Below are 20,339 nucleotides of genomic sequence, written 5' to 3' on the forward strand. Positions count from 1 at the left end.
TCTGCTTTGTTATTTCTCTTTTATGATGTAAACATATCTATGTGAATATAAGAAGTATGATTTCATAAAACATAAATCTGATAGAGAGTTTGCAAGGCTAAATTCTGTTCATTGCTTCATATGATACATTTTTCTAACTTGACAAGAACACTATAAAGATTTCTTTTATGTAAGTAATATTGCATTTTAGACGTAACTGAGGTTTTTATGCTGGAAGTTATATTATCCTTATACTGTGTTGATATTGGCAGTTTCTTTTGAATTACAGGAATTTCCTTCCCAATATATTGAAAGAGAATGTTTCAATTGCAGAGAGATATTGTCTCTTTCTTACGTTATTTATTTGTGAACACTGATATGGTTTTAAATATATTCCAGTGTGCTTCCAATGCTTGGGAACTGCTCAACTATAACAAAACAGCTGGGCATGGATCTGGAGCGTGATGAAATTAACAATTATCGGCAACAAGTTGGCTTCTCGCCAATTAATTCACCTTCAGGTTTTATTCTTTGTGATTGTCATGTTTCCCAGAGAGAATTAAGGTGAATGTATGTTTTTCATTGTAAAAAATAATCCAGCAGCTGAAATATTATGACTATTTTTTTACAAATATTTTATTCGAATATTCTTTGCAATGTGGTATATTCATATTCTTCTATAATTGCAATCATTTGAGCCAGTTGGTATATTGGTTATGACAGCAGTGCATTTGAACAGTCAAATATAAAGGGCATCCTAATTGGATATTGATAATTTCAACTGAAAGGATACTTGTATCATATTTATAACAAAATGCTCTTTATATCTGAACTGTCTCAAAAACATCTACTGTTCAGCCATGATTTGTTTTTATATCAAATGGTCATTAGAATGTTGAAATTTGCCATATATTCATTACACAGTATCTATTGTTCTATGATCATGTGTTTGTGTGGTGTAGAAATTGCATGGATTGGAATCTTTTATTATTGGTTTCTTAAATGTTGGAATTATTAGTCTACATTGATAACTAATTGATCATATATAAACAGGTCCTTGGGCACATTTTAGCTATCCCAGTGACACTGGTTCTCTCCGAAATTTTGAGCATTCACCTGGCAGTGGAGCTAACAAACCTGTACCGGCATTGGCTAGAAGCATTCCACCTGTGGTATCCCCTTTGTCCAAATTTGGAAGTACTAGCAATGGGATGAGGCAGCCTAGTTACACTGATCCAGTGTCATTCATAAACAGTATGGAAAAGATTGGCCATCTTCACGATTCACATTCTTTACCAGAACAAAATACAAGGATCATGCAGTTAATGCATTATAACAGAGGAACTGTACCAGTACTGAGAAGTTCCACTCCCGTTGGACGACATGAAGGTAAAACCATGTCAGAGCTATACTGCAGTGGCTCTTTAATTTGTGGTTATTTAAATTAGGCATGCATGAATGCTCATTTTACATGCTGGATAAGTCAAAATGTTTTATTGTTTGATGATTAGAGAGAGCAAGGCATTTGTGCTAGAATTTTACATCATTTTTAAGAAAGGAAACACAACACTGAACAATAGAAACTGTAGTAGAAAGAAGCATTTTCTTTGAGCTGGGTAAAACAGAAATACATTTTTGCTGGTATCTAATTTTGATAGTATGTTATGCTAAATAGAATCTTATGATTGTCATGGATTATTGAGGATTGAGTTTAGCATGCCATCTAATAAAATTAATTTGATTCTTAACAGAAATGGATATTTCCAGCAATTCAGCATATGATCAGGCAAATAAAAGCTCTGGTGGAAGTTGTGATTTGGCAGGTTCTCAGCGTTTGTGGGGCAGTCCAAGTCCTTACACTCATCATATACAGAATCCTGGATGGCGCACACCATGTCTTGGTCATTCATTTGATTTAAGTAGTTACGCTTATCCCCATGGCTATCTGTATTCTGGAGGACAGGGATCCAATGGAAATTCTGTTCCAATACCACTTCATAATTATCATGCTGGATCTGCTCCCTCAGGGAATCGGTCTATAGAAGGTCAGCTTGGTTATTTAACAGAGTCACCTACTACATCTTTTGTATATCCTAGAGCATGTGGCACCATGAGCTTAAGTTCTGCAAGTGAAAGCCGTTTGATAAATTCTGGCATGCATGGTGTTCTAAATGGCTGTTCTCCTCTTGCAACACATGTAAGTCTTGAAAGTGGGTCTCGAAGTTTTGGATCCATGCCTTCACAGTCCAGAGTCAACATGTTTGCAGAATGTGGGTTTTTAGGATCAATATCCAGCAATGGAGAAGATTTAAATGAACAAGGAAGAAGTGGGAGTGGCAGCAATTACATGAATCAAGTAGAAAACAAGAAGCAGTTTCAACTTGATGTAGATAAAATTTCCCGGGGTGAAGATACCCGAACAACACTTATGATAAAGAATATTCCAAATAAGTGAGCAGTTCTCAGCTTTACTGTCACAAGTTATGCTTACCTGTTCTGAATCTCTGTGATATCTAAAAATTTGCATTATAACTCTATCATTTCGCTGTGTTATTGTTTTTTCTAGCTTGGTGACAAAAATTGGTTGTCTGTTTACCAGGAAATATATGATCTTCATTCATGTCTTCTTAGCACAAGCTTAGTTTAACTGAACCTTTTAGGAGTCGTGAACTCATCTATATGAATTAGAACTTAAATCTAGGATATTTGATTGTAGGGAAGTAATTTATTATTGGGAAGTTTAACTTGAGGAGTGGATTTTAGCTTTTACTCTTCTTCATATTACTTCCGTAATACTGAATTGAATATTTTATCACTGTTCTGTAGATTTTAGCATCTGTAGGGATTTTTATAAAATCTACATCTATGTGTCCTAGTCTCTCATTTTGATTCTAACGTATTCTTTCATTTCATTATGTCAATATTATACATTTCTGTAAGAGAGAAATAAAGTGAGAGACAATGATAAATATTGCACAGTAAAGTCATAGTGAATATTAATAGGGTGGTAACCGGAAAAGAGGTGTCAAATTGCATTCCATAATTAGTAGTGGAAATACAGAAAGGAGGCAGCAGGGATGTAGCATAAATTGCAGATAGGTACTGGAGTTCGTGACGCAAAAATTGCACTATTTTGGCATTCAAAGCAAATACATTTCAAATCATTTCCTAAAGGAACTATCTTAGATGAATCTTTAATAAGAATTTAATTATAAGTTCCAATTGCATAGTTTTTTCTTTTTATTTGGAGGTTGGGGAAATCCCCTTTGTTTGGACAGAATAGAAATCTCCTTTAATTTAATTGTTATGCCATCACTCTGGGGTATCGATATTGTAAAAGTCAACCAGGACCTATGTTGGAGTATTAACACTCCAATACTAGAGTTGTGACATTATGTTTGGTAACCTTAAATAAAGTGTTAGTAGTTAAAAATAGTTTGATAAGGTAGGTGTTTTAAACCACCTCTGATTTTGATTATGTTGAGGATAAAATGAAGATAGGAGTAATAGGTAAAATAACACAGAGATATTGCAATAGCACAATAATATAGTGATACCCACACTCTATTAATGAATGCAATGGTGAAAACACTGCAATGTGTAAAGTGATGCAAACTAGCTAGAATGGTGGTAACATATCTGAGGAGACGTGTTGGCTATGCTCATCTGTAATTGCCCATCATAGAAAGTAGAAATTGCCTTCTGACATAAATTCTAAAACCCTAAGAGGCAAAAACATCAGGAGATGGTGTGGCAAAAGAAATGTGGTCTCGAGGTGCCTAGTTAATATGTCTACTTTTTGAGGCAACAACTTTTGCGTACAAACCTTGTTTGAGACATTTCTTGGACTGTTACATGGCATATTCCAAGCTCTATATATTTGGTTGTTTTGTCAATCAAAGATTGTTAGACTGTGTCAATCACTATATATGCACGGGAAGTGCCTGGAAATGCATTAGAAGTTTAGGACCTGCAAAGTTGTAAAAGTGGCAAGGTGTAAAATTGTTTCTGAGTTGGGGTAGATTTGGGCGTGTTGGAAACATAATCCTTCGGGGTTATGTGAATTTGGCACATTCACTTGAGTGGAAGGCGAAAAGCCTCAAGTGAAGGCCAACAGTCATAGAACTTCAAGAGACCTCTGGAATATGAAGGCCAAGGGTTAGTGAAATGTATTTATTTGTATATCTTGTGAATAGGAATGCTTCTCACGTTTATCCTAAATCTCTGTTTTCTAATTTTGTGAGTTCCAACAGTGGTATCCGAGCAGTTTATTCCTGCTCAGAAGTGCCTCTGTCTTTTTGAGAACATCAGTTTGGTATCCACCATCGTTTTTGTACAGAAGCACCTGCTGCTGTTGTGGCCATTACTCTCCCTATTATTCTCTGGTCTGACAATCTTTGTGCCAGTTTTACATTCATTTGTCTGGTCAGCATGCTCCATAAAACGTAGCTGCACTTGCATTCCATTACTGGCCAACATTGCGTGGTTCTTCTGGTTCTGTTTATTCGTGGATATGTGGCCAAAATTTCAGTGCCTGTTGTTAGTTGGTTATTCTCTTCATTGTCCTCTAGCCTGGTCCGGTATCTTTGTGTGCCCATCTGTGGCCAACTCTGTATGCTCATTCGTAGACTCTTGCCTGTAGCCTTGAAACTGTTGGCTCTTACTTCTCACTTCTTAACACTATCTGTTTGTGCTTCTTAACATTTATTGCTATAAGTTTTTGTTGGACTCTGTGTGCGTCCCAGGGATCCCACTTCATTTGATGGAACTACTGGAAAATGCAGGAACTCTCACAAGGATCAATAGTTCGTGTATCATCCCATCTACTTTGAAGGCCTGAACATTTTTCAAATCTAAGATGCGGATACATCAACCACTAGATGGAGCTTTGAATGCCTATGGGTTTTCAGTTTTCAACTAGATCTCACCCCTTGAGTGATGCTTGCAAGGGATGCAGAGATCTGTGTGATTCAATCTGAAGTCAACGTGCAGATGATGGTTCTTGTTTCTATTTTTTATTGTTATTGTCATTGTTTTTTACTGTTGGGAGCTAGGAGGATCTGTGGAGATGTTGTGTGAGGAAATAGAATGTGTGCGCAAGCTATCCCATACAACCGTCTGTGAATCAGGGTTTTGAATGTTAATTCATTGGTGGCTGCCATTGTGTGCGTTCATTTGGATTATGGTCTTTATTATGTTTTGGCATGTTGGCTGGTGTTGGACAGAAAAAAGTATTTAGAGATGCAAGGGACCTAACTGTGCCTTTGTTGCAGCCATTATTCAAAGCAGATTCTTTGGCATCTGTCCAGCTCTATAACCTGTTCAGAAAGATGAATGGTTACATTTCTGGCATTCTTGTGCCTGTGCTGCTGTCATTGGGAGTGCTGGGTTTTGTCGATTTTGTTGGAAAATGCAAAGTGGTAGCTAGTAATTCCAATTTTCCTTAACCTTAATACTTCTTGTAAACTTTATTATTCTTCTTGTGTTTATTTATTAGATCTCCTTCATCAAACATATATCAAGAGCAACAATAATAAAGACATTGGACACATAAGTTAGGCTCCAAGCTAGGGAAAAACACCTCCAAGGGGAAAAGTTGAAAACCAAAAACTCTTCTCTTCTTATAGAATCTGCTTCAAGTGAGATCACAAAGACCCAAACCCTAGACCAAGTCCTCCAAGTACCAAGGCAACCCTTGCAAGATCACATTTCAATCCTACATTAACTTGCTTCTAGTTGCAACTTTGACCACAACTTTGACCCTGCAACTTCATCTTGCAACTTCATCCTACAACTTTGTTTTGCAACTTTGGCCCTGTAGCTGTTGCAAAAACCCTAATTCCGCTTCTTCATGAGATCCTTCTTAAAGCAAGACAATTCCTCCTAAGGTCAATGAAGTCAAGAGTCAAGACAAAATATTTCTTCTTCCAACAACTTAATACTGCACCTCATCCTCTTGCAACTCGGACCTGCAGCTTTGATCTCCTTTGTAGGTGCAGTAACCCTAGAACTTTGCACGTGTGAGAGAGATATAGCCCAAAACAAGAGTTCTTTGCCTCCTTTTGCCTTCTAAACCTTTGCTCCACCTTCCTTGCCTCTTCTAGCTGCAACTTGTTGCATTCAAATTGTCAAAGTTCCGGGGAAGCGAAAGTCCCAACCTTTTTCAACAAGGATCAAATCACATATCAACAGTCCATGTGTGATGGTCATCCCATTCTGCAAGTTATATATTATAAGAAGAGTTTCGGCGAAAATCACATGAAGAAAACATTTGTTGACGCGTTTCGAACCAACCAGTGTGGTTCATCGTCAACTTGTCCTGACGATGAACCACACTGGTTGGTTCGAAACGCGTCGACAAATGTTTTCTTCATGTGATTTTCGCCGAAACTCTTCTTATAATTGATATGGATCACAGAAAGCCTCAATTCAATAAGTTATATATTGTAAATGATCTTAGTAAAACCTTGAGTCTATGTAACAACCTAGGCAAGCCTATAATTTGATAACGAATTCCATTCTAGGAGCCTTTTTAATCTCGCTGATTGCCTCTGTTTCTAGACATGACTAATTGGAAGGGTTTTTTCCCTCCAGCTTAAACCCCAAAGCTAGGGTGAAATTTATTGTCGAATTATTAGGTGAGTCCTAGTGTTTTTAGTTGAGTCTGATGTAAAAGTGGTTTGGGAATAATTTAAGCTAGTTGGCTTAATTATTTTATTACAAATCACTTGGTTTACTAGATCATATTGTGTTGCAGATGGGTTATGTGTCTTGAGGGTCTAAGCCAAATGTGTATTCCCTTTGAGTCTTGTAAATGAAAAAGCTTATGTATTAGAGGGTTGGAAAATTAATTAAATCCCCTCGTGTAAATTAATTAATTTCTTTGGCAAAATAAAATTAAATCCTAAGCCAAGAAATTAATTAATTGGAGTCAAATTTAAATTGTTTTAGAAAAATAAATTCTCCAAATGAAAAAAGACGTGGGTCTTAAAAGAGTCAAATTTTAAAGGTCCTCCACCAAGAGAATATTGTATATTTCAAGAAAATTTTGACCTTTAGACTTTGGTGATTAAGTCAAAGTCAAATTTTTGAGGAAATTAGCTCAAAATAATTAATTTTGAGCTAATTAAGATGGAATTAAATGATAAATTCGAAAATTCCTCAAAAATAAAAAATCAATGGCCAAGATTAAAAGATCTTGAAGTGTTTATCAACGACCAAGATTATTTTGACAAGAATCAAATAAACTAGCCGTTTTTTTTCCATTAGGAGGATTTATATATAAATTAGAGAGTCAGTTGAGTCTCTAGTTATCTGGATCTCTGGCTAGAATTCATGCTGAAGCATTTTGTAAACCATTTTCTCGCTGGGAACTATTTTTTCTACTATAATAAAATACTTTGGGGTGAAACTTGAGGTGTTCTTGTTCGTTGATTTGTGGTATGTATTGACTACAGGGTTCCTATGTTGCACTTTATATTATGATTTTGAGATAATACATAGTGTTTGTAGGTACTCAATCCTTGGTCTCCAAGTTCACAAACTGTGGGCAGGGGTTACTTTGCTTGGACCCTTAGTTTTTATATGGTGGATTGAATCTTTGCTAAGGTTATAATGAGCATGATTTTTTCTGAAGCGTTTTAGCCATTCTTTCAAGGAAAAAATATCATAAAAAAATATTTTCTCAAAATCTATTTTAAAAACCCTTGTATAATTTGTAAATAATTTTGTAATTTTATTTGTAAATTATTCTTCTAACTTGGGTTGGGGTTTTTAGATTTATTTTGTATATATTTGGGGTTTGGGTGTTGTAATTTTATTTTTGCAGGTTAAATCAAGGAGTTAAGTGGAAGGAGAGCTAGATGTAGGCCTTGGAGGGTAAGATCTAGTCTCTTGGAATTTTTTACAGGGTTTCCATAGAAGAATTTTCAGAAAATCAATGAGCTGAAGAATATTTTTTTTTTTTTGAGCAAGGGTTTCAAGGTTTTCATGGCTCCTAGCCTTGGTGTTCTCCTCCTAACCCCAATGCCCCCTCTCTGGCGTTGCGTCAGCGTTTTCAACCTTACTAAGGCTGACCATGACCCTTAAGTGTTGTGGCCTCCCTTCCTTACCTTAGACGTAGGCTTAAAAGGCCTTGCGGCCTCCTTTTCGGCCCTCCTAGGCCTGCCGCAGGCCCTGTGTCCCCTCCTCGTCCCTACGCCCAGCCTCTTCTCCCTCTCCTCTCAGCCTCCTATCCCTCCTTTCTCCCCTCGGCCTCCTCTCCTCTCTTCCCTTGGCCGCAACCCTCTAAGGGCTTGCGGCTCCCCTTTGTGCCCTTTAGGCCTTAGATCATAGGCCGTAGGGATTTTCCTTAGGCCTCTAAGGCCTACCTATCCCTAGTGCTAGCCTCATTAGGCATAGCGTTGGCCATTTGTGACCATATCCTTCATCGTCGGTCCCCGATCTATCATCCTAGCCCTTTTATCCCCGCAAATTTGTCTTCCTTAGCCTTGTTCTCCCTTTTCTTGGCCTCTTTTGCACTAAATTGACTTGACACCCTAATCTGAAGTTTTAAGGCTAAATACTTAGCGGTTTTGCAGGTTTAAGGTCTCAAAATTCATATTTTTCAAGCGGCAATTTGATCCCAAAGTTTCAACGAATTTCAACCACGGGATCTCCAAGGCCTTAGGCTTAGGGTTTGACCTCTAAATCCTTGTTTTGTTTCAATTTTACTACAAAAGTCAAATCAATAATTTTTAAGCCCTAAAATCACATTTTAAATGGTCAAAATTACTTAAAAAATTAAAATCTAAATTTTCACAAGTTTTGGCCACACGTACATCTTGAATTTGGCCTAGATCTAACTTGTTGCTTGCTGGAATTTTCTGTGGAAATTGCTGAATCAAGTCTGCTGAAACAAATATTTAAAAAGGGTTAAGAAATTTGAATTTTCAATTTCCGGGAAAATTTTACTATTTTTGGAAATATTAGGGCTTGTCTTAAGCATTGCTGGTTGCTGATTTGTCACTTTTTCACTGCTGTAATAAACATATCAGTTCTGAAATTTCTGAATCACATCATCTAAATAGCTCCAAAAATTGATTTTTTTAAGTTTGGCGAAATTTTTCTATTTTTGGACATCCTGGACATTGGCTTGGGCCTCATTAGCTTGCTGATATGTGATTTAACGATCCGAAAAATTCGTTGAAAACATACCTTAAAGGCCCGTAATACATCTGATTTCTTAGTTTACTTGGCAATTGGGCGCATTTTGCAGCATTGTAAGCATAGGCGTCATTAAAGTAACATTTATTTACTGCTGTATATTCGTCACTTACTTATGAAAAAGAGCATTGGAACATAAAGTGCCTAAGTGTTTTCATATCTTGTTACTTGTTCCTAGCATTTACATGATTAAAGTGACTAACATTGTTGGTTTCTTTAGAATTTAAGTTTTTCATCTCTTTGGCATTATCATGTATGATCTTGTTGAACTGTGATTGACATCTTGATTAATAAGTGGATAAGTTGATTAAGCATCTTGTGGAATATTATTGAAGTTTGGACTTGTCGCGTTTAAGGATTGTTGTTTTAATATTGTTGAGTACTCGTACTATAAGAAGATTCTCATTGTGTACTTAAATAACTCAGTGAATCTTAGCTCAAGACAAATCTCACTCATAATCTCTTGCATTAGCATATGAAGTCTAGATTGCATTAATAATTTACCTCCTAGCATAAACTAGGTTGATAGAAACATAGGACAACCCTTCTCACTTGGCTTGAGAGGCATTGACAACTCTTTGGTGGTTAACACTGTGACCTTGCAGTGATTAGAGCCACAATCTCTGCAACGTCGGAGCCATCAGGTGGCAGGAGCACAACAAAAGGTATCGTTAATCAGGCCCTAGCCTGCTTCCTGTTTACCTCCTCCCCACAACCTACCTTGGAGCCCAACTTCAAAATAGTTAAGGGAATGTGACATCTAAATTAGGAATTTAACTAAAAATAACAAAGATCTCTGCATCACACATAGCTCATAGGTTTGCATATCATTTAGGTTAGTCAATCATCTTAAGCAACAAGTGTCCATCCGGTCATTTGGTTCCAATTTATTATAAGCAAGGATTTGTGACTCCATTAAGGCACTGATCTCATACTTTTAAAATCTAATCTAATCAATAAATTTGCTCGAATTTAACCAATTGGCTAGGCCACTCATCCGTGTCTCCCAAACAAGGTGGTTTCCAACTTGTTTTCCTTCATCTCGTTCCATAGGGACTACCCCCCATAGCCTGCTTATGAGAGACAACTATAACGGAGTGGGCGGTGATCGGAGGGACAACCCCCATCTTGAGCATTGTTGTGGTGCCTCTACAATCCCGACGACAACATAGTTCAAACCTTTTCAAGAGAGATCAACTTATTGATGAGTGAGTCTCAAATGAGGTCGAATTGCTCCTTTATATAGCCTTTCCAAGGTGTCGAATTCCCTCCTTTAGGTCGACTTGGAGCTTCTAGGGCCGACTTTTTCCCAGAAGGGTGTTATAAATATGATGTTGACTCTCTTGACTCAAGACAATAAATCCTATGACCTAACAAACCCTAGAAGCATAAAGAACATGCTTTTACCTAGAAGACCATCAATAAGGAGCATGAAACCCATGCTTTATAATAGGAACTTTTTTTTTTCCTTTTTTTGTTTGTTACATAAGGTACATATTCAAATGAATACAACAACAATTATGAAGACCGAAACTAGTTACATTTCCAAAACTCCCTCTTAACTAGGGAGGTATTCATAATTGTACAATCAATTCAACATCATTCTCAAACTGAAGAGTTCTCATAAGAAGAGTCGGATTGATAAGCCAACTGTAAGCATCAACAATATAACTAGCACTATCATGGAGGCCTAACTTGACAAGCTCAATTCATTCGAGAGCATTATGATGGGAGGCTTTATGTGTGATACTGCACTACCTCGCACATACCCCATTCAAATATTCACAAGGTATGTCCTTTTAGTGTTGATTTCTGGTAGCATCGGATGTGCTCTAAGTCTCAAACTTTGTAGGGAGGCTTACACACATGTATTCTTCGATGCCCAGAAATCGTTTTGGGAAATTCCACCCGGAGACAGTTTTACTAAAATAATTAATTATTTTTAATGGGACCCTAAGTCTAAACTTAAGAAATTAAAATAATTAAAGGGTATTATATAAATTGTGGGTGAAACTTCTAGGAGAAGGCGGAGGTCAAGTCAATATGATCCTACCCATTGATTAGTATCTAATCTGGGTCGTTGATTGATCAACGAGAGGATTATAAGAGAAGGCTTGATGGGCACTTGGAGAAGACACACAGAGAGAGATCAAAAGTTTGATTTTTTGAAGCAGAGCAGTTGCCAGAGAGATTTTCGATAGTGATCTTTTGCAGTGAGGGGCAAAGATAGTATCTAGAAGAGGGAAGTTTTCTTGGGCCGGAGAGTACAAGGCAGAGAGGGCAGAATTACGTCCAGAGAGAGGCTGACATTGGCGCACGCAGGGCTGACGTTGTGGTAGCGCAGAGCTTATCGGAAGATCGAATTCCCGCTGAGGAAATCGAGTTTCAGAAGTCGAGAGTCGGGGTGTGAGACCAGGAGGCTGGAAATTGAAGTTTTTGGGCAGCAGAGGATCCAGAGAAAGAGCAACGCAGTCCCTAGCTGAGGTGATGTAGAGACTGCATAGGGTTGACGCAGATATACGTAGAGGCTGACACAAAAGGGATGCAGAGCCTCCTTCCAGTGAGAACATGGTCAGATTCTTCCAGTGACAAGGTGAGATCATCTCACTATTTGTTTTGTTCAGTGTCTCTCTGTATTGGATAACTAGTTGGGCTTCCAATGAATTGTACTCAGATTACTAATGCATAATAATAAAAACCTCAGAGTTGCTGCATCAATTTTCCCGCATTAGGTTTTTCCAGGGACATTTGTCCAAAAATCACTGTGTCATTGTGTTGTATCTTTTTCCTGTTCAGTTTCTTGTTTCGGCATATTATTTTAAATTGTGAATGTTGCAGTTGTATTTACTTAGATATTTACCGTAGAACACAGTAAATAACTTGTATGGATTAACAAGTAGGAGAAGTAACTTTAGTTTGCTGTAGTAGGGATTCCGGGTTTAGGAATTTTCACCTTTAGGACTATTCTTATGTTGGATTTCCAAACCTGAATCCTCAAAGAATATCAATCCTCTTCGACTACTCTTATCTTGGACACCTATCTTATCCTCAAAGACTGTTGGCCCCTTTCCTTACTTGGATGCTTTATTCTCAAGGAAACCACAGATGCATATCTAATCCTCCACCATTCTCTCTCCAAGGCCTTCACTTAGACTTATGGCTGTTAGTGCTGGTGAAATGCATGACACATGAAACGAGAATGCATATGTGATGTCTAACATCAATCCCTGTTAATCAGAGAGGATATCCCTATTCCCCCTTTCCCAGGGAATAGATCATTGCTCCTTTTCAACGAGACTCCTTAGCTCCCTCTCAAAACCAGAGGAGATTTCAAACTTCCTTTCTATTTGAGAAGTCAAGACCATAAGCCTTATATCTTGTCTTTATAAGAGTATCAACTACTTGTTCTTTTTAGCTACATGGATCCCTCTTTTCTTCGCATCTTGTGAATTGAGCTTCCTTCCTTCCAAGATATCATGGAGGCACCCCCACTGTCCAATCTTGTGATAGGATCCATGTCATCTCTTTTGCTCATCACTCTCATCTATGACATCATAGATGAAGGCATTATATTGAGCCTTCCCAAACTTCAAGCTGATCATAGCTTCTTTTATGCTATTGAGACCAACTCTTCTGGTTGCTTTACTTGCATTGGAAGGCTGTGTGAAATTTGTCTGCAAGATTTATTTTGCAAATTGGGCCTTTTAGTGCCTTATTGAATATCTCTGTCCAGATATTGCATGATTATGCCTCTCTACTTGCTATATGAATTGGCTCATTATAGATCAAGTATCTAGTCATTTTATTAGTTTGAAGAATCACCTCCTAGTGCGATCCATCCATGAAGCATGGGAGGGTCAAATATTGATTTCTGTTCATAAGAAATTCATGTGCATAATTGATTCATACACATAATTAATATAACCACCCTCCATTTGATGAGCTTTAGTTGTTTAAATAATGGTGAGAATTGATGATTTATTAGAGTTATTGAGCACTGTTCCATTTAAGAATTGGTAAAACCACTCTTGTTGATATAAAAATCTGTTTAGAAGATGCACAAGAGAAAATTGAGTTTCTTCATCTTGAACCTCAATCCAATGTGATGAATTATAACAAAGGAATCAACATTTTGAACTTGTTCTTGTTTAAAACAATTCATTGTTTGAAGTTGATTCCCATTAGAAGCCAACACATGATCATATTAGTGATAGCATTTCAGAAGCACATTCACATGAAGATGTAGAGGTTCAACTTGCACTTACCAAACCCATCATCAGACCTTGGGAAGAAGTCATGAACAACAAACATAAAACTAATCCTGGATATGAAAAGGATGTGTCATTTCACATTCCAAACTACTCCAAGCCAATCCAGTTCCAGAGTATTGGGTTTCTTCAAGACAACTCATCTTCACCTACTCCTCTTCCACATCCACATCCACATCCACTTTAGATTCTTAGATGCCAAGATTGTGATTGAGGTTACTAAATGAAAAATCAATGTTTTGATCTTTACCCTTGTTAGCATTGTGGAAGACGTATTGTTCATACAGGTGTTCCAGATGCAAGACTCCTACAAGAGCAAAGATTCACCTTGGATGGATTGCTTCTTGGAAATTGTCTTCAACAACCAAGAAGATATATCGATCATACCTCAGAGTTCATGTTAGTTTTGTAGCATCAGATGTGCTCTAGCCACGAAACTTTGTGGAGAGGCTAGAGTGAATGAGCTCTCCAAAACCTAGAATTTGTTTATGGAAATTCCACCCATAAGTGTCTCAATGAGATTATTAACCAATTTTTTAATTATTTCCTAAGTCTAAACTTAGGGAATATAGTTAATTAATCATATTAATTGAGATGTGGTGAGAATCATCTAGAAACTCACACGGATCGACACCGAATTATTTTGGGCCATTGATTATGTTTTAATCTTGGTCGTTGGTGCTCCAACAAAAGATTATAAGAAGAAGTCGATGGGTAGATGGAAAACAAACTAGGGGTAGATATTCAATTAGTCAAGCAGATCGATTTTCTCAGTGGCTGAAGTTCGACAAGACAAAATTGAGTCAGAAAGTGAGTTGCAAGTGGGAGAGAGAGGGCATCAACAATAGTCTGAGAGTGCAGGACAAATCTGGAAGGGGAATCACAAAGGAAGGACGCAATTCATTAGCGCAAAGGAGTGACACAAGCACTGTGGAGGGGTTGAGGTAGTGAGGACAGCGAAAAGGTAGAAGGTCCTCTTCGGGGTCAGAAAATCGCTATGGAGTGTGAGAAATTCATCTGTAAATTTCTCTCACTAATTCTTCCTCTATTTTTGTCATTTGTATCTTGTACAAAAATTATTGTTGAAGATCGATAAAAGAAACCCTCATCCGCTGCACTGATTTTCCCACATTGGGATTTTCCGGGGACGATTGTCCAAAAATAATTATCATTGTGGTTATATATCTGGCATCTGCTAGTATTTCTCCTTGCATTTATTTTCTGTAGAATTTTATTTGTGTAGGTTCTAGTGTATATGTTTCAATATTTGCCGTAGAAAACTGCAAATAATTTGTTTAATCAATTTAACAAATATAAGAAATAATATCAGTTGCTGCAGTAAAATTCAAGACAACAAATTTCCACATGGTATCAAAGCACTGGTAAAGTAGGAAGAGCTTAGTTGTAGACAAAAGAAGGATTTGAAAAGCACTGTGTAGGCAACAGTTCGAAACCCTAGAGAGGCTGCGCAGTCCATTGGCTAGGTGGGCAAATTTTCGTGGAAAATTAATTCTCTGAGTGAGTCAACAGAGAAAGAAATTTTCTGGATTGAGATTTTACAGAGGTAGAGGGAGTAGCGCAACCGTTTCCACACAGAGCAGGATGTGTATTTTGCAACTACGAATTCAGTGTTGGGAAGGAAAAATAACATAAGAAATTATGGATAGTCAAGAAGCCTCAGAATTATCTTCCAGATTGGAAGATGAGTTTGTGTGTCTGTCAGGATCAACATCAGCTGGTGTTTGGTATATTGATAGCGGAGCTTCAACTCACATGATTGGAGTAAGGGAATATTTCTCGAGCTATCAAGAGGAGCAAATGGACTTCCAGATCACTATGGGCAACAAAACTAAGTGTACTCTAGTAGGGAGAGGCACCATAGATTTTCAGACGGAAGCAAGAACCAACACTAGCACCACGAATGTACTGCATGTGCCAGGATTGGGTATGAACCTAATTTCAGTATCCTAGTTGCAGGACAAGGGGTACGATGTATACTTTGTGGGAAAGAAAGTATATGTCAAGCATCCCAGCTGGAAGAAGGTGAGACAGATTGGAGCTCGAAGCAACATGCTATATAGATTGTAGATCGATTCTCCAATGGCATTGGTAAGTAGTGATAATAACTGTAGGAAGGAGCTGAACGAACTATGTTATTAGAGGGGGATGAGATACTTGCACCATCGAGCACTTAGGATGCTTAGAGAAACTATATTAGGAGTTCTAGCTCTCAACATTGAGCATGATGATCTATGCCGAGGATGTGTACTTGGGAAGTACGCAAAAGCAACGTTTCCCAAAAGTGACAGTAGAGTCAATTGCATGTTGGGATTGATACACTTAGATATTTGCGGCCCTATGTCTATCAGAGCTCTTAGCGGTGGTGAGTATTTCGTCACCTTTATTGATGACCATTTCGGAAAAGCTTGGATCTACTTCTTAAAGACCAAGGATGAGGTCTTTGATCGGTTTCGAGAGTTCAAGGCTCTTGTAGAAAACATGACATGGAAAAATATCAAGGTACTACGTTTAGATAATGGTGGAGAATACATGGATAAAGACTTCACAAATTTCTACGCAAAGGAAGGTATCAAAAAAGAGTGGAAAACTCCCTACAATCCACAGTAGAATGGAGTAGCGAAATGGAAGAACATAACTATAGTCGGTGCAACAAAGGACATGTTGTGTGATCAGGATTTGCCTAGATTTCTATGGGCAGAAGCATGCAACCCAATGGTGTACATTCAAAACATGACACCTCACAGAGCTTTGGGGAAGAAAACACTAGATGGAGTCTTCACTGGGAAGAAACCTGAGGTAAGTCATTTGAGGATATTCGGGAGTGCGGCCTATTGTCACATTCTAGATGAGAAGTGCAGCAAGTTGGATCAGACTGCAGAAACGGGGTATCTCGTAGGATATAGCGAGACCTCAAAGGCATACAAAATTTACGTTCCTGGCACTAGGAAGATTGTAGTGAGGCGAGATTTAAAGTTCATGGAAGATAGAGCTTTCAAAAGATCTCAAGAGATGCTTGCATGAGATCAGTCATCAGATGTTCCATTAGTCCAGTAGTAGTAGGGACCGCAGGTAGAACAAGCAGGGGGACAATCACAATATTAGAGTACAGTGACTAGTACTAGCATCTTCTCAGTAGTAGGATATCCAGGAAGTTCTCAGTAGACATAGTAGCAGGAATAGATGGAGGAACAGATTGAACCTCCAACCACCAGTGGTAGGACTAGTAGGGAAGTGCGTTGGACCGTGAATGATGCAGAAGAGTTTGTCGGAGCTCCTTGAACCGACAAGAGGCAACGTAGGTAGCCTGACAGATACCAGGACTTGGTGGTCGAGGTTGTAGAACCCTCCAGTTTTCAGGAAGTCGCATAACATCAGGGGTGGGTGGATGCCATGGTAGAAGAGTACAGTTCTATCATGACAAATGATGTTTCGGAGGTGGTGCCTAGACTACAAGATAGATCTATTGTGGGTTCCGGATGGATCTACTAGATCAAGTACGCTACAAATGGCAGTGTAGAAAAGTATAAGGTTAGATTCGTGGCAAAGGGGTATGCATAAAAAGAAGGAATAGATTATAAGGAGACCTCCCCAGTTGCCAAATATACCTCTATCAAATCCATCTTATCCCTAGCAGCGCAGATGGGATGGGAAATTCACTATATGGATCTCAAGACAACATTCTTGAACGGGGTGATAGAAGAAGAGGTGTACATGTAGCAACCTGAAGGCTTCAAAACTCATGAGAAGCACACTCATGTATGCAGATTGAAGAAAGCCTTGTATGGGCTCAAGCAGGCACCTTGGGCATGGTACAGTCAGATTGACAGTTACTTGCAGCAGTTGGGATTCATAAAGAGTGGTGCAGATCCCAATCTCTACTATCTGATGGTGGAGAATGAGCCTCTTATTTTATTTTTATATGTAGATGATCTGTTTTTGACAGGATCATCGGGGCTCATAAAGGGCTACAAAAGGAACCATGCAGCATAATTCGACATGAAAGATATGGGGTTGATGCACGACATGAAATATATGGGGTTGATGCACTATTTTCTAGGGTTGGAAGTATGGTAGAAGAATGGGGAGATATTCCTTGGGCAAGGGAGATATGCTACAAATTTTTGAAGAGATTCAGAGTGCAAGATCGTAGACCCATGGCAACACCCATGATTACCAACTAGAAAATGATAGTTGCAACAAGGGACAAGGAAGTCGACCCCACCTTGTACAAACAGCTAATTGGGTCACTTATGTATCTGGTCAACATTAGGCCAGACATTTGTTTCGCTGTCAATACCCTTAGTCAGTTCATGGTGGAACCGAAAAGGGTACATTGGGTAGCAGCTAGGCACATTCTCAGATATGTGCTTGGAACGATTGGACTCAGGTTGAAATATACTCGAGGAGATGACATTAGGTTGAGCGGATTCATAGATGTAGATTGGGCAGGTAGTTTAGTGAATAGGAAAGTACCTCCAGGTACTACATCAGCATTGGATCAGGGATGATCTCTTGGTGCAGCAGGAAGCAAAAGCCAGTAGCATTGAGCTCAACAGAAGCAAAATATATATGGTGGCCAACACAGCTACGTGCGAAGCGATATGGCTTAGGAAATTGATGGTGAGTTTGTTTAGGACGAAAATGAGAGCGACCAATGTTTACTGTGATAATCAGAGTTGCATAAAACTCTCTTGAGAATCTAGTATTTAATGATAGGTCGAAGCACATTGATATCAGATGTCATTTCATCGGAGATTGTTTTCAACATGGGGCAGTCCAGCTGCAGTATGTACCCATAGGCCATCAAGTAGCAGACATACTCACTAAAGATCTAGAGAGAGCTAAGTTCATCCAGTTCGGAGAACATATGGGTATGATGGAGAATCCGTTTCAATAGATTCTCAGTAGCAGCAGTTGAGAGGGAGTTGCAGTGCAGATGTAGTAGTTGATAGCAGTTCAACAGGGTTGACAGCAACACAAATGCAACACATATCAGAGTTGCGAAGTAGCTGGTGGGCAACAACAACTAGACATTAGCAGCGTGACAGGAGATGATGCATAGACAGGGTGTTGCTACAAGGGGCAACAACACTAGAACACCTTCCTCGCTAAGAGGGAGTGTTAGTTTTTGTAGCATCGGATGTGTTCTAGCCACAAAAATTTGTGGAGAGGCTAAAGTGAATGAGTTCTTCAAAATCTAGAAATTGTCTCCGGAAATTCCACCCAGAAGTGTCTCAATTAGATTATTAACCAATGTTTTAATTATTTCCTAAGTCTAAACTTAGGGAATATGGTTAATTAATTAGTATTAATTGAGATGTAGTGAGAATCATCTAGAAACTCACACAGATCGACAGAGAATTAATCTGGGCCATCGATTATGTTTTAATCTTGGCCGTTGGTGCTTCAATAGAAGATTATAAGAAGAAGTTGATGGGTAGATCGAGAACAAATCAGGGGCAAATACTCGGTGGCTCAAGAAGATCGATTTTCTTAGTGGATGAAGTTCTGCAAGAGAAAATCGAGTCAGAGAGTGAGTTGCAGGTGGAAGAGAGAGGACATCAACAATAGTCTGAAAGTGCAGGACAAATCTGGAAGGAGTAGCACAAAGGAGGGACGCAGTTGATCAATGCAGAGGAGTGACACAGGCACTACATAGTCACTACGCAAGGGTTGACGCAGTGAGGACAGCGAAAGGGAAGAAGGCCCTCCTCTTCGGGGTCAGAAAATTGCTGTGGAGTGTGAGAAATTCATCAGTAAATTTCTCTTGGTGATTCTTCCTCTATTTTGTCTTCCGTATCTTGTGCAAAAATTATTGCTGAAGATAAATAAAAGAAACCCTCATTTGCTGCATCGATGTTTCCACATTGGGTTTTACCGGGGGCGATTGTCCAAAAATAACTGTCATTGTGGTTATATATGTGCTAGTATTTTTCCTTGCATTTATTTTCTGCAAAATTTTATTTGTGTAGGCTGCAGTGTATATGTTTCAATATTTGTCGTAGAAAACTGCAAATAATTTGTTCAATTAATTTAACAAATAGAAGAAATAATATCATTTGTTGCAGCAAAATTCAAGACAATGAATTTCGACAGTTCATTTTCAAGTATTGACATGTCTTGTAGTGGAGATATTGTCATCTTCTCACCTTGTATTAGACAGGGGGGAATTGATGGTTAGCTATTAGCTTTGAAGATATATTAGACGAGCTTGAATCACAAACTGACCAAGATTCAACAACTAGAGTCTAGAGTTGGAGTCATCTAGTGCAAAGTTGGAGTTGTAGCCAGAGATAGACTCATGTCCCCTTAAACCACCACCGATAGCAGAACCATCAGTTTGTGGTCATCTTTAAACCATCTTCAAGGTGCACTTTTGTTAGTTTTTGTAGCATTGGATGTGTTCTAGCTTAAAATTTTGTGGAGAGGCTAGAATGCACGAGATCTCCAAAACCCAAAAATCGTTTTTCGAAATTCGGCCTAGAAATGATTTAATTAGATGTTTAGTCAATTTTTAAATATTTCCTGAGTCTAAACTTGGGGAATATGACTATTAATCAGAATTAATTAAGTTAAGATGTGGATGTTCTAGAAACTCACATGGATCAACTTCAAGTTAATCCTAGCCATCGATTAAGATCTAATCTTGGCCGTTGGAGTCCCAACAGAGGATTATACGAAGAAGTCGATGGGCACTTGGAGAATACATTTTAGCAGTTCGATTTCTTGGCAGATCGATTTCCTAAGTAGCAACAGTCAGTGCTGGAGAGAGTCAAAGATCAAAGCAGTGAGAGAGGGGCAGGGATAGTGAAGTCAGAGGAAGGATTCTAGTTCCGGTGAGTGCATTTGCAGAGAGGCAAGTGAGCC

At 38.5% G+C, this 20,339-nt stretch overlaps 1 protein-coding gene across 4 annotated transcripts in view; it reads left to right on the forward strand.

The window, feature by feature from the left end:
- Nucleotides 1–20,339, forward strand: part of LOC149217642 (protein MEI2-like 2) — a 266,211-nt gene that overhangs the window by 143,562 nt on the left and 102,310 nt on the right. For all 4 annotated transcript variants that reach the window (XR_016251281.1, XM_089393016.1, XM_089393017.1 and 1 more), the window contains exons 8-10: nt 379–500; nt 1,033–1,368; nt 1,731–2,430. Coding sequence is in view for 3 of the 4 variants with exons in the window: in XM_089393016.1 (XP_089249142.1) it covers nt 379–500; nt 1,033–1,368; nt 1,731–2,430 (1,158 nt within the window). In the remaining variant the exon portion in view is untranslated. The remainder of the gene's footprint in view (nt 1–378; nt 501–1,032; nt 1,369–1,730; nt 2,431–20,339) is intronic.

The sequence above is a fragment of the Pinus tabuliformis genome, chromosome 1_1 (assembly GCF_031772625.1).
Source record: "Pinus tabuliformis cultivar Carrire ecotype Pingquan chromosome 1_1, CPIR1, whole genome shotgun sequence".
Lineage (NCBI taxonomy): Eukaryota > Viridiplantae > Streptophyta > Pinopsida > Pinales > Pinaceae > Pinus > Pinus tabuliformis.